The 14,753-nt window shown below is 34.3% G+C and overlaps 3 protein-coding genes across 6 annotated transcripts in view; 1 reads left to right on the forward strand and 2 right to left on the reverse strand.

Moving 5' to 3' along the window:
- The first annotated feature begins 192 nt into the window (after positions 1-192).
- spel1 (DNA mismatch repair protein spel1) lies at positions 193-13,445 on the forward strand. The gene is made up of 15 exons (XM_012369586.2): positions 193-395; positions 484-533; positions 8,358-8,481; positions 8,682-8,938; positions 9,217-9,384; positions 9,481-9,669; positions 9,992-10,386; positions 10,468-10,682; positions 10,811-11,128; positions 11,222-11,443; positions 11,568-11,800; positions 11,891-11,982; positions 12,084-12,306; positions 12,386-12,478; positions 12,643-13,445. The coding sequence occupies exons 1-15, from the start codon at positions 362-364 to the stop codon at positions 12,799-12,801; spliced, it is 2,772 nt and encodes a 923-aa protein (XP_012225009.1). The 5' UTR covers positions 193-361; the 3' UTR covers positions 12,802-13,445.
- LOC105673741 (myosin-1-like) lies at positions 829-6,121 on the reverse strand. Its single transcript, XM_012369582.2, has 2 exons — positions 5,978-6,121; positions 829-5,318 (listed from the first exon to the last, which is right to left on the reverse strand). The coding sequence occupies exon 2, from the start codon at positions 5,307-5,309 to the stop codon at positions 1,008-1,010; it is 4,302 nt and encodes a 1,433-aa protein (XP_012225005.2). The 5' UTR covers positions 5,310-5,318; positions 5,978-6,121; the 3' UTR covers positions 829-1,007.
- Positions 13,196-14,753, reverse strand: part of LOC105673740 (uncharacterized) — an 8,724-nt gene continuing 7,166 nt past the window's right edge. For all 4 annotated transcript variants that reach the window (XM_012369581.2, XM_012369578.2, XM_012369579.2 and 1 more), the window contains exon 15: positions 13,196-14,714. In XM_012369581.2, the coding sequence (XP_012225004.2) occupies positions 14,540-14,714 (175 nt within the window). In that variant the 3' untranslated portion in view covers positions 13,196-14,539. The remainder of the gene's footprint in view (positions 14,715-14,753) is intronic.

Raw genomic sequence — 14,753 nt, forward strand, 5'->3', positions numbered from 1 at the left:
ATCGAAAATTTAATCGCTAGATTTGTGCAGAAATATAGACCAATCAGATTCGATTGCAGTTGGACAACTGCTATCGGATTTGCTGGAAGTGTTATAACCAATGATCATAAAGATGAATATTGCAATACAAACTTGTGACATATTTTTGATGAGTTTCTGAATCCATTTTCGAATAGCGTAAAATGGCGCGAATTAATAACTGTGAAGGATGTGTGAAGTAGTGTGAACACGTGTGTGTTGATAGAGTCGTAAATTTGTTTGAGTTTGACAAAGTTCCATTATTTGTTATAAATCAAATTAGTGATACTTTGATCTTTACTGCATCTTATTTACTGCTTGCATCGCATTATATTTCACAAACATGGCAGTACAACCTAACCAACAGTTTAGTATGGGTACGTAAAAATCTTTATACTTTTGTGTATTGTTTGTTCTGTTCTTGTACTTTTATTATTTCATTATAACAATATAATAATTTTTCAGATCCTCCTACACAACAAAGTTTTGTCAGATTTTTTAAAAGTCTGCCAGAGGTAAGAATATGCAAAAATTATTTGTACTGTTTATTAATATAATTGTTTAAATCCTCTGATAAATTTCTTCAAATTGCTTATACATTAGCCAAATAACATTAATTGTTTCTCGAATTGATCAACTTCTTTATTTATCATATATCTAAAATATATTTCTATACAAAAAATAGATATGATGCTTCTATTTGTAGAAGAATATATTTTTATTGTATACATAAAATTATGAAAGTTATCTTAGCTTTACAATGACAATGTTTTATAATACTAATGCAAAAGATTAATTAAATTCATGAACTTGTGATATTGTGATTATATATTTCACTCTATTTGTTTTGATTTGATTGATAACTGCAATATATATGCTTTTTTCATGAATAAATGTTACAATTCAGCATGTGTGACCAAAATTAAATGCATAAGAAATTTTTCTGTACATAAATAAGTAGTTTTTAAATAAGTTGGAAATGGTAAAGCCTAACCAAATATTTCTTTAGCCTTTTCTTTAGCTTTGTCATATGTGTTAGTTATTTTATGGCCAAGTCTATTCCAAAAGGATGATGCCTCTGTTGTAGTTTGTATTACTTCTGTTATAGTTTCCTCTTTTGGTGTGCTTGTTGTCGGCAATGTATTTGCCACTGTCCAAGGTATTATTTCTTTTGGTTTTTCCCTAATGTCCCATGGATCCTCATCAATTATAGGTGGCAAAGTAGCACTGGGATTTGGTCTAACTCTGCGGTAAATATCATCATTTCGCGATGGATCATATGGTCCTCCACCGTATGCTTGCAAAATACGCGATTCTATTCCATGTTCTGTTTGTTCCGTAGTTTGTATAGATTCTTTTTCCAACTCTGCAGTGTGCTGCAAATTTTGATTATGTTGCAGTGGAATTACTCTTGACGGAGCTTCTTTAGGATCTTGATTAAACTGATTGTCAAAGTAGGATGACTCACTTTGTTGAATAGATCCTAACTGTTGATCGTATTTATTATGTTGCGCTTGCGAGGCAGATGGTTGAAAAGTATGTGAGTTTTCATGCATATATTGAAATGTATTCTTATCTTGTGTCTCTTGTTGATTAAAGTCAAATGATTTTGACTGTTGTTGTACATCGTCTACTTGTTGAGGCTTTGAGTTAATGTTACGTTGAGGATAATAATTGTCATGCGAGCCTTCGACATTAGTCAAGTCACTTGGATGATAAGTGTAATGCCATTGCAAGCCTACCGTCGCATCATTTGATTTATGCACCCAATGCAAACGATCCATGTTTTCTTTTTCATTGTCAAATACACTGCCTCCTTGGGCATATATAATTTTTGATCTAGGATTATTGGAGCTAGAATCTGTTAGGCGACTACTATCTTGGATATTTCTTCCATGGAAATCGTCTATGTCAGAGTCTGAATTTACTTCAATCGGATTGAAAAGGTCAAAATCTCTTGCATCTGATGGAATGGAATCATGTTTCTGAAGTCGTTGTCTTGGTTTCGGTTTCGGTGCTGGTTTTATCACACCACTCGTTGGTTGTTGATCGTGATCAGTTTGTTGCATAAAATCTTGATCCGTTTTCTGTGACATTTCACCCAATTGCCATTGTTCGTTATTGTTATGGAATGGATATTGATACGATTGTTGCGAAAGATTCCAATCATTTTGTTGAGATTCCGAATTTTGAGTATTATATTCCGGCCAGTTGGGCTTCCGCTGTTGTTCTCTTTGCTGTCCATATTCCAAATTTCCTGTTGTTTGTTGTGTGAAATCGTTAAACTGTCCAACGTGTTGAGTCAAGTCTTGATTCTGTTGAGTAAAATCTTCCAAATGCTGATTACCGACTTTCGGTTTACTAGGTCTATGTGATTGCACTTGTTCGAATCCTGGCCCCATTGTTTGTTGCGTAAAATCATTAAATACTGTCGTCTGTTTAGTCAAATCTTCATTGTCCTCATTAAATTCCTCTAAACGTTGACTTTTTGGTTTCGTATATTTATTTATCGATTGTGTTTGCTGGCCTAATTCCAGCTCGCCATTTATTTGTTGTGTGGAATCATCAGATGTCTGTTGTGTAAATTGTTCATCTTGTTGCGTCAAATCTTTGAAATGTTGATTAGCTTGCTGTCCGAATTCAAGTTGAGTTGCAGTTTGTTGCGTGAAATCGTCGTTGGATTTTCTTCTTTGCTGCGGAGATTGCTGCACCAAATGCCCCAATTGTTGAGTGTCATCATTTTGTTGCTTATATTCAAGTTTACCAACTGTCTGCGCGAAATCGCCTATATTCGAATCTGCCATCTCATGCTGCTGAAATTGTTCAATTTGCTTTTGCTCATCAGAGTCTTGTGTCTGCTGCGTTAAATCTTCCAGGTGCTGACCATCGACAGTTTGCTGGCCGAACTCAAGTTTACCACTCGTTTGTTGCGTGAAATCATCAGATTCTTGTGTCTGTTGCGCTAATTGTTCACTCTGCTGCGTTAAATCTTCCAGGTGCTGATCACCGACAGTCTGCTGGCCAAATTCAAGTTGACCCTCTGTCTGCTGCGTCAATTGTTCACTTTGTTGCGTCAAGTCCTCCAGATGACCGACAGTATGTTGGCCAAATTCAAGTTGACCCTCTGTCTGCTGCGTCAATTGTTCGTTTTGTTGCGTCAAGTCCTCCAGGTGACCGACAGTATGCTGGCCAAATTCAAGTTGACCCTCTGTCTGCTGTGTTAATTGTTCATTCTGCTGCGTTAAATCTTCCAGGTGCTGGTCACCAACAGTTTGCTGGCCGAACTCAAGTTTACCACTCGTTTGTTGCGTGAAATCATCAGATTCTTGTGTCTGTTGCGTTAAATCTTTCTGGTGTTGATCACCGACAGTCTGCTGACCAAATTCAAGTTGACCTTCTATCTGCTGCGTCAATTGTTCACTTTGCTGCATCAAGTCCTCCAGTTGCTGATCATCAATAGTTTGCGGCAACTCCTGATTTTGCTGCGTCAAATCTTCATTATCGATCGTTTGATGCTGCTGCACTTTGCCGTGATGATCATCCCGCTTGTATTTTCTATGATATCTGGTTTCCTGTTGATACTGCTGAGTCTCCTCGGTGCAATCGGCGCCTCGCGCCGCTTGTCCCAAGTCCAATGATCCGGTAACGAGTTGTCCTGAACTCGTTCTGTACGCAGTATTGTAACTGCTCTCGCTGGTATGCGCGTGAGAATCGTATCCTTGTGCGGCGTGATAACGACCGCGTTGCTGATTATACGCATCTCGATCATAATGAGCTCTATCGGCATGACCACTGGCGTGACCGTGCGTGAAATCCGGAGCGACGTTTCCACCGGTATGACTGGATGAACTCCAGTGCTCCTCGTAGCGCCTCGTTTCGTCGCGTCTGCCCGGATAGGCGCTGTAACTTGAGCTCGGATTGTACACGCGATGCGAGCTCTCGGCGAGTTGATTTTGCGCCACGCTGGACCGATGCCCGCCCAGGATCTCTTGCGCACGTTGCGTCTCGTCGATGTGATGTTCGCTTACGTGCACGTTGTGCAAGTTCGTCTGATCGCCTCTGGTAAACGGAACTTGAGTGTAACCAGGAAACGAGTGACCTGAATGAGGTGTAGGATGTACTCGGGACGCGCGGGATTCATGACTCTGGTACGTTCTTTGTGTATCATATCCGGTACTCCCGGCGGGATATGTGTGCGACGATGGCTGGCGCGTGTCGACGAATGTCTCTCTCTCTTGGTGATCGGTATAATGATGCGTGATTCCGCTAGACGGGACACGCCGGTAATCCGATTGTTGTCTGTAGTTGTCGCTCTCGGCGGTTTGGAGATCGTGAAAACCGACTGTTTCCTGAGTCAAATCCGTCGAACCTACATGCGTGGCGGAGGCGGTGTGTCCTGTGCTGGAAGCTTGATGAAATTCTCGTCTGAAGTTATCGAGTTGTTCGTGCAAGTTTCTTTGCAATTTTCCGTGCAAGTCGTCCAACGTCGCCGAACCGATGCTGTTTTGCGGCACACCGGATGTGCTGTAGCTAGAGGTGTAATTCTTCTTATAGTAGCGAACCTTTTTAGGTCCAGTTACGTATTGACCTTCCTCTTCGTGAACACGTCCATGACCATTGTCAGTCTTGTAGGAGTCTACTCTGCTCCAATTTCCAGGAACTGTTTCAACGTGCTGCCTGTTGCTCGTTTGAATATCGAGGCTGGGAAGTTCGTGTTGATTTACTTGCGAGTGTCCACCGTATTCTCCAAAATCTTCCAACCTTTCACTCTTGCTGTCGATTCTGGTCGACAATGACTGCGTTTGTTGACTGTGCAGCCTGTTGTATCCACTTTCTTTCGTGACTGCCTGTCCTAATTGATTGTATGCTTGAGATTCCAAATGCTGATTATTTGGAATGTGTAGCGAATCATATCTGCGCTGGCCGCTCAATTCACCTAATTCCCTGCCCAATTCGTTGACATTGCCGTAGGATGAAGTGAAATTCTTCTTGTAATACCGCACCCTTTTCGCACCTTCCACATATTGCCCTCGTTCCTCATGAACTTTGCCATGTCCACTGTCTGTATTGTACTGATTATGCTCAGTCCAGTTGCCTGGTCTGGCGTAATCATGATCATTTAGATGTGCGCTTCCTTCAACTAAACTTGCATGATGACCGCCTGACGTATGACGACTCTGATAGGAAGTTTGATGGAAATCACAGGACTCTATGCAGCCACTTGGTGCAGAGAATGTTTCGAAAAATAACGCGAATAAAACGATTATTTGTCCTATTGCCATAATTCCCATTTGCGATCTCTGAAATAAAAATAAATATTTTATTTTTCTCATATATATACTCATTTTTAGGTATTTGAACAAACAATTGTTTCCAACTTAATGTTTCAATACATTTGTAATGAGTTTTATCTATTAATAGTAATAATTATTGATTTATTTTTGTTTGCAAATGTGTATAAAAGAAAAAAGTAATGATTTATAATAATAATTTTCCAATTACAATTACGATTACGTGTTACGAAAAATGCAGGGCTTTTTATAAAAGACAATGGACTTCTACATCTTTTTATTATTATTGGAAGCGCTAATTCATTGTCAGATATACTCTTTCGTGAGTTATTTGCAGATAGTTTTAAATACAAGTTCATCAGAGTCAATATTAGCGATAAACGATAAGGAGGAATATAACAAAAAATCAAGTTTGTACGAGTTTGCTATTTATTTCGTAACACTGGTTGATTTCTCAATCAAAATTTTTATTTTCATGAAGAAACATAACTTTGTGTCGATTTTTTATAAAGATCATCAAAGTTTTAGTCCGCTTAGTTTAATTATTTAACAAATATTTTTGTCGAAAAATCGATATTTGCTAATTTACGTTTTGCATTCATCGACAAATCACTATTTTTATTTACACATTTAATCTACCTGTCATTATAGAAGCAATATTTGATTACCTTGTAATGTAAGATCGAGATGCACTTATAATTCAGTTGCTAATGCGGAGATGTTCACACTAACACTGTAGGTTCACATGTAGCAGAAGCAGATTACCGCAAATCCATTTATGTTCTTCTTCCCCTTCTTCTTATCGATGATTCTCGCGGCATTTTTTTTCTTTTTTTTTCTGCTCTTACGCATATATGTATATTGGCGATCTTTTCTTTTTATCCATTACAGATTCATTCTTATCACATACATTTCTCAGTAATTTTAGATTGCAGTTTGTCATTGACGTAAGTGTAAGAGTACTTAATTCTCGTATTCGATATATAATATTATATTCTATTGCTAGTATGCATGTCTGTCTTTTTGTAAGCTCAAAGTTATGAATTATATTACCTTTTGTGAAGTTAAACAGTTTTGTCTAAATAACGTGTTGAAACAGCACTTTGGAAAGACGTCTAGTCTATTATAAAAATTGAAAAAATTATTCTTTGTACATAAATAAACGATATCATGAAGATTTATGTTCTTATAAATTCGTTTCTCTAATGAGTTAAATTAATTACGTGGAAAAATCTATTACATTATGTAGAAAAGAGAAATATGTCTTACAAAAGGCAAGTTTAAAAACAAAATATTGTATGCTATTAGGAAATGTGATGGATAGTCATTATTATTGCTTAAATTAATTATATCGCAAATTGATCATGCTTCAAACATAATATTTAAATAAAATCCGAGTAATCACATCCGCTTGGATCAGTTATACTCAACACACCTTGATAAATAGCATGAGGCATCATTTTGCTCATACATATATTTATGTACGTTAACTCTACGACTTCCAGGTAGTGGCAACCAGTAGTGGCAACACTTTCCATATTTAGGTTGATGTGTCATTGATTAGATCATTCTGAATTTGTAGCATCCTTATCGTAACGATCAGACTCGCTTTTAATTAGTAATACTAATTTCCTGTTACGTAAAGGCCGTAACTTTTCCAATGTTATTTGCATTTTTGTCCTTGTATTTTATTAGAATGTGACAATAGTGTATTTTTATAAAGAAAATCGAAAAATAGAATACTCGCAGAAACAAATGAGCGATGGCCTACTTATTATAGAAATGACCTTCCTGGAATATGAACCGCGATCTTTTATCATGCTAAGGGTGAATACTATATCGTAAATAATGTATCGTTCTATATGATAGCGACCTCAATATATGGGTGTCATTGAAACTGTCGGGATTTCCCATTAAATGGCAATGAGAGATGGGAATTACGTATCCATATGCATGTAAAGATTTACATTAAATGACAACTATTTATCTTTCTGAATATTTAGTAAATATTTTTATATTATTTATTCATTTGTTCCATTTTTTGTATCTTATTATTTATCGTTGAAAAGTTATCGAAATAAATGGATTTTATATATCTACACACAGTTACATTGAGATATTTATATAAGAATAAAATTTAGGTGAAGGTGTGTGTGTGACCTCTCTCTTTTGTAACTTGATGCTGCTTTTTATTTAATCTAAATAATGCATTATATTATAATAAAAGCTGTCAATAATATCAGAACATTTCTAATATTTTGGCATAAAAATGAAAAAAAATTCACCTTTGATGCGATTGCTTCGTAAACTAACAAAAGAAATAATTATAATAATTATCAAATTGAAAATAATTATCTAAAGTTTTGCGCACGCGTCCTTTTGTCGATCAATTTCAAACGCGTTTCATGAAATTTCATACTTGTACACGTATCGGAACTCTGACGACCTGTGATGCTCTGACCTCTCGATAGACATTGACCTGTAGATACGTACAAGATTTTTAATTTCTCGGAAATATGAAATGTATGATTAATACTTGTGGTAAACAGAGTATGATGCCGAGTAATTGCGAAAATATCTGTGGAAAAACTGAGAAAAACATGACGGGTTTAATTATAAAATAGATAAAATATATATAAGAATAAAAAGCAACACTATACATTATTGTACTAAATATTGTCAAAAATAATTGAATTTTTTAATAGGATTTTTTATCGATCATTTTAGCGATCATATAACAGATTTTAAATCAAACGATGATGTATTTTTATAAAATCGTTGTTATATATCTAAAAAACTTGAATGCACTTAATGATAATAATTTTTAATTATTTTAAAACATTGCAAGCTTATCTCTTTAAAAGCTTGCACTCATATTATATAATGCATATGTATAATATGCAATTATATAAATCGTGTGTAATCTCGATTTAGTTACATTATACAAAATATTTCGCGCAGTGATTGATATACTTATTACCGCACAATTGCAAAATTCTTGGAGCAAACAATTGATACAACGGTAATCAATAACAATGTATGTTTCAGAAACTTAACACAACGATACGACTCTTCAATAGATCAGACTATTATACAGTGCATGGAAGTGACGCTCTGTTTGCTGCACAGCAAATATTTAAAACAACATCTGTTTGCAAAATGATCGGAGCTGGTAAGCATCATTTATTGTAGACATTGAAGAATTTTGTTCTTAACTCACACATTATTTAGCACATTTTTTTAAGGCAATATAATTTGATTATAATAAATAATAGGAAATGTTATAGTTACAGTAGAATAAAATTCCTACATTAGAGTTCCATTTAGATTCAACATACATAATAAAATTAATATCTTTTTATTCTTTTACAGAGCCGAATAAAACGGAAGGTGTTATTCTCAATAAAGGCCATTTCGAGACATTTGTACGCGATTTGTTGTTAGTAAAGCAGTACAGAGTTGAAGTTTATGTTAATCAAGGCTCCGCGAAAAATCAAAACTGGATCTTAGAGTACAAAGGTTCACCCGGCAATCTATCTCATTTCGAAGATATCTTATTCGGCAATAATGACATAGCCGTGGGCGTATCCGTAATAGCTGTGAGATTGGGTACAGAAGGAAAGTCCAGAGTGAGTGTTGCGTATGATTAATGTATATTTTTCTATTGAAAAGCAACTTTACGCTGTGCGATAAGATGCCAACGTAATAATTTATACTTAGTTATATTAAATTTGATCTATTTCTCAATGAGTTTGTTATGTACATACAGATATATATCTAATCTAATATACAATACATATATTGTGCATCGTAAAGTTGTATATATCATATATGGTACAATCAAAGATTATAATGTTATAAAATAGCTCTTTTTCCATAATATATTAAAATTATTAATGTATTGTAGGTCGTCGGTTTAAGTTGCATCGACGTCGTTTCAACTTTAATTTCAGTCACTGAATTTCAAGACACCGAGTCATTTTCGAATCTAGAGTCACTCGTTGTAACTCTCGCTCCAAAGGAATGCTTATTGATTCAAGGAGAAGGCAGTTATGAATTTCAAACTCTTAAACAGGTATGTATTTAAGGTTTGATGAGATTTTGTCGCACATTATGCATGATGATAATAAAAGCAAGATATATTAATATAATACGTTGCAATTCTTTTCAGCTGATAGAAAGAAGCAACGTGATGGTAACTTTAAGAAAGAAAAGTGAATTTTCCAGCGATTCGATCGTAGATGATTTAAACACGTTGATAAAATTTAAGAAAGGGCAGAAACAAAATGCGCAGTCAATACCAGAAATTAACTTAAATCTGGCTATGTCTGCTACATCTGCTCTCATTAAATATTTAGATGTGAGTATTATTATAATTTTATTTAGAAGATCTTTTAGAGGATGTTGCGTTTTTACTCTATCTAATTTTATATATATATGTATACAATGTTGATGTTTTTTCCTGATAAATTAATAAAAAATTATTAGCGTAGCATAAAAATATTTGACACAATTTTGAGAAAAACATCCTGTTTTTCAATTAATACAAAAATAAAAAAGTAAATAATAACTTTTATCTACAGTAAAACGTAAAAAAGGTGGATAAGTTGATTACTAAAATTTATATTTAAGATTATATGTCTTCGAGATTACTGTGTTCTTATGCAATAATATTTTGTTAGTTAACATCGGATGAAGGTCATATGAATCAATTTACCATAAATCAAGTGGAACAATCGCGATACATAAGACTGGATTCTGCCGCGATAAAAGCTCTCAACATTGAGCCACACGTCGATGCAGGTTCTAATTTACATGGAAATCCTGTTGCTAGCATCTTGACATTGCTAGACAAATGTAGAACCGCACAAGGACACAGACTGATTGCACAGTGGGTTCGACAGCCTCTTAGAGATTTATCTTTGATAAAAGAGCGGCATGATGTTGTTGAACTATTGGTAAAAAATAACGAATTAAGATCTATTCTCAGTGACGATTATTTAAAACGTATACCGGATTTGCAACAGCTGGCGAAGAAATTGGCTAGAAAGAAATCAGCATTGCAAGACTGTTACAAGTGAGTTATGCTGAAAAGTAATCGTCGTGATAGCATTAAAATGTATTGATGTATGTATGTATGTGTGTGTGTGTTTTTCAGAATCTATTTGTGTATATCGTACTTGCCAAAATTGCTGGAACAACTTTTACCAGAAGCAAATGTGACAGCATTGAAAGCAATGATAATAGATCCATTGAGAGAACTTGTCGAAGATATGGACAAGTTTCAACAGCTGGTGGAGCAAACAATCGATTTAGATGCTGCCGAAAAAGGAGATTTCATGGTTAATCCAGGATTTGCAGACGATTTTAAAAGTAATAATCTTGAGTCTTGAGCCATTATAGTAATTTGAAAGTCATATTTAAAAATGACGAATGTAGAACATTCATTCATATTATGAAATAAATGTAATGAATAATTATATGATTATTTTGTGTTATAGCGCTAAAAGATGCGATGGATGAAATGGAAGAAAGGATACAACAATTACTCGGTAAAGCGGCGGATGATCTTTGCTTGGAAGCAGGAAAAACAATAAAGTTGGAATGTAATCAACAGTTGGGCTACTATCTTCGCATTACATTGAAAGAAGAGAAGATACTTCGGAATAAAAAACATTACACCATTTTGGATTCTAATAAAACTGGTGTAAGATTCCGAAACAGCAAATTAAGCGAATTGAATGACGATTTTATATCTGCTAGAAATAAATACTTGGAAAGACAAAAGGATGTTATTGCAGAAATTGTGGGAATTGCAGGTTTGTGATAGTTTTTTTGTCATTGAAAGACAAATTATTCAGTTACTGAAATATAATATTAAAATAATATTAATTTTTATGTTACTTGTACAGCTGGTTATAGCGAAACGGTGCGTGCTATCGGTGGTGTGCTTGCGTGTCTCGATGTTCTCACTGCGTTCGCTTCTGCAGCAATAAGTGCTAATAAAGTGTACGTGCGTCCCGAAATGGTCCCGAGTGAAAAAGGTGAATTGAATCTCATTCAAGTTAGACACCCGTGTTTGGAAATGCAACAAGGAATAGACTATATTGCCAATGATGTCACTTTTAAGCGAGGTATGTGTAACGTCTTGGAAAAAATAATGCAGCTAGAATCTCATCTAAATTTTGTGAATTATTCATATTGTTCTCTTTTAGAAATTCCTGAAAATTTAATAAAATATTGATTTATTCCTTATAGATAAATGTCATTTTTGCATTATTACTGGTCCAAACATGGGAGGTAAAAGTACTTACATTAGATCTGTTGGTGTAACTGCACTGATGGCTCATATCGGCAGTTTTGTTCCTTGTGATAAAGCAACTATATCATTACTGGATTGTATATTGGCTCGAGTGGGAGCGGATGATTCTCAGTTGAAAGGATTGTCGACTTTTATGATGGAAATGATAGAAACTGCAGCTATTTTGAAAGTAATCTATATCGTTGATTATACAATATATATAGAAGAGAAATTATAGAATAAACATGTAATAAATTCTAATATTATATTTCTGTTGCAGACAGCAACGTGTAATTCTCTTGTAATTATTGATGAATTGGGCAGAGGAACATCAACTTACGAGGGTTGTGGCATTGCATGGTCAATAGCAGAGTAAGTAAATGCACTCATTTCTATTGAGTTCTGTTCTGCTCAATGAGTGATCTGTGAAATTTCACAACAATGTTATATTAATAATTTTCTGGTGTATTCAGACATTTGGCGAGAGATATTAAATCGTACTGTCTGTTTGCTACACATTTCCATGAGATCACCAAACTAGCCGAAGAAATATCTACTGTAAAAAATCAGCATGTTACCGCTCTTGTCGAAGATAATAAATTGACGTTGCTTTATCAAGTAAAGCCAGGAATTTGCGATCAAAGTTTCGGCCTTCATGTTGCCAAAATGGCTAATTTCCCGCAAAATGTAATAGAGGTGTGTTATTCATTCATATTTACATAACATAATTGATGTATAAAGTTTCTTCACTTTACATCGTATTATAAATGTTTAGTTCGCTAAAAGAAAACAAGCAGAACTTGAGGACTATCAAAGTGTAGTTTTTGAAGGATCTGACAATCCCCAGAAGAAGCGAAAGATTATTCAGGTACGTCGATGGTTTGTGAACTGGTATTTTTAACAGTAGTTAAATATAATGTTATTGTGATATATAGTAATTTATTATAATTTATCGTTAATAACAATCTATATAAACGAATGTTTATATGGGTGCGTGATAATAATTTAGAATCTTTCAACACTGTTATACAGGAAGCTGAAACACTTATCTCACAATTCCTCATGAAATGTAAAACTTTGGATCAATCTTTATCTGATGCCGATCTGGAAAACCAAATATCGTCATTGAGGGAAGATGTTCTCTCTCATAAAAATCCTTATATCGAAGCATTGCTCACCGCTTCTTCTTAAGATGAAGAGACTCGTATGCCGTGTTATAAATATGTATTTTTAAAGAAAAAGGACCAAACATATGACAAGCAGTATTATTTTTATACATATATACATGTTAAATAAGCCAAGGTACTGTTGATAATTTTCATTAAATCAGTTTTGTGTAAATGTGCATTACATCTATATTTATCATATGCATTATATTTAATAATTACTAATTTGGCTAATAAAAAAATTAAAAAAAAACTATAGTGGCGAAATTATTAATTTTTAAGATAAGTTCGGAGTTTATCGGTTATCCTTGAAAAAGTTTTAAGATTGCAGATTGGTTAATATACATAACATACAATTTTTGTAGGAATTCGAGGATAAATTTGTATATATTGTGAGGTGATTGATTTTAATAAATGTATTTTACAATATCTCAACTGGTTTTAATCTTAAAGCTTTGTACGGATTCTTACATCTGAACGTTATCTTTTAATGTTGCGTCGTTAAAGTAAGATAAGGCATATTCTCATAAATTCTTAAGCAAGAACAATAGGTTGTCTGTTATGATTTACGAATGTTCCATAGTAAAGAGGAGAGCGGGGGAAGGGGTGTATACATAATTTATATTAATATTTATGTGTGTTTTAGACAACCCAAAGTTCTTGGACATTTTTTTTGTAAAATCTATGATCGGAACGCAAATTCGAAATTTCCATCGATTGTATGATACTTATACATATATTTAGTCTAATCTTTAGGCTTGTAAAGTATACTACATAGCCTGTTTAGTGGACACTCGAAAACACACAAGCCTGCACATATTCAAAATAAAAGGTATTGTTTTTCAGATAATATGACATTGTAATTATTGCATTCCTGCGACATTTACGGCCATTTTGAACAAAATAATTTCATTACTTTATGTAATAAAAGTGAATCTGGTGTTTAGAATAATCACTAAAAATCAATAAAAGATGTTTAAAATAATCAGTTAATATTACTGATACGATATATTTTGATACATGTTGAAATATTTGCAAACGAAACGAACCCGTTGAAATTTCTGAGAAATCTATTATTGGGCAAGTGCAAAAGTTGTGACGAGTCCTCTGTCAGCTTTCCTTTCCGGTAAGACCCATCCAAACTTTGAACTCACTCGATACAAATATACACAGATTACATATACACTAATTATTTATACAAGGTACTCAAGTATTTCAGTATGCATGTGCTTCTGCAAACTGGATAATTCATACTGTGTATCACATGTACATTGTACTATTCATTTTTACAAGATATTGGAATTTTTGTAAAACTTTTTTAAATCATTTGTACAACCTCATTTCTTTTCATAACTTACACAGCGAGTCATGTATACATCTTATACATGTCGTAAGAGATTTAACAAGATACATTTCCAAAATTTCTACGATATAAATCTTTGCATATCGCGTACGTTTCTGATGAAGAACAGTTTTCTTGAAAGGTCCAATTCGTCGCACAGTGCTCCTAATAATGATTGATTATGTGCAAGCAACGAATATCGGTAAAGCCTCCACAAAGCAGGCCATAAAGTGCATTTCATATATGTGTGTGTGCGCGTGTGTGTGTATGTGTGTTTGTCTGTGTAGATACATATATTTATCACTGAAGTATTAACTTTTTATAATAAATAGTACGATAACATTAATATTTGTTGTATTACACATTGGTTCTTTACTATATATATGCACGCATTCGGACGTGTCGTTAGATATAGTAAGCGTTATCGTTTGTTGAGAATGTTATCGAAAGATCGAAATTTTGCTTGCACTTCTGGCATTTGCGCCAACGTTTCTTCCATCATATTCCTCAACTTCATCAGATCGGGCATTTTATCGCATGATTCGACATTTAATAGCTCTGTAAAAAATTGTTCCCAAGCAGCCCTTTTAGCGTACCTGTAATACAAAGGACAAAGAAAAGACATGGACATAAAA

Source organism: Linepithema humile, chromosome 8, assembly GCF_040581485.1.
Source record: "Linepithema humile isolate Giens D197 chromosome 8, Lhum_UNIL_v1.0, whole genome shotgun sequence".
In the NCBI taxonomy this organism is placed as follows: Eukaryota; Metazoa; Arthropoda; class Insecta; order Hymenoptera; family Formicidae; genus Linepithema; species Linepithema humile.

Coding starts and splice junctions, on each gene's coding strand:
- spel1 (XM_012369586.2), top strand. CDS start 362: ATGGCAGTACAACCTAACCAACAGTTTAGTATGG. Junction 534..8,357: donor TTTTTAAAAGTCTGCCAGAG/GTAAGAATATGC, acceptor TGTATGTTTCAG/AAACTTAACACAACGATACG. Junction 10,683..10,810: donor ATTTGCAGACGATTTTAAAA/GTAATAATCTTG, acceptor TTTGTGTTATAG/CGCTAAAAGATGCGATGGAT.
- LOC105673741 (XM_012369582.2), bottom strand. CDS start 5,309: ATGGGAATTATGGCAATAGGACAAATAATCGTTTTATTCGCGTTATTT.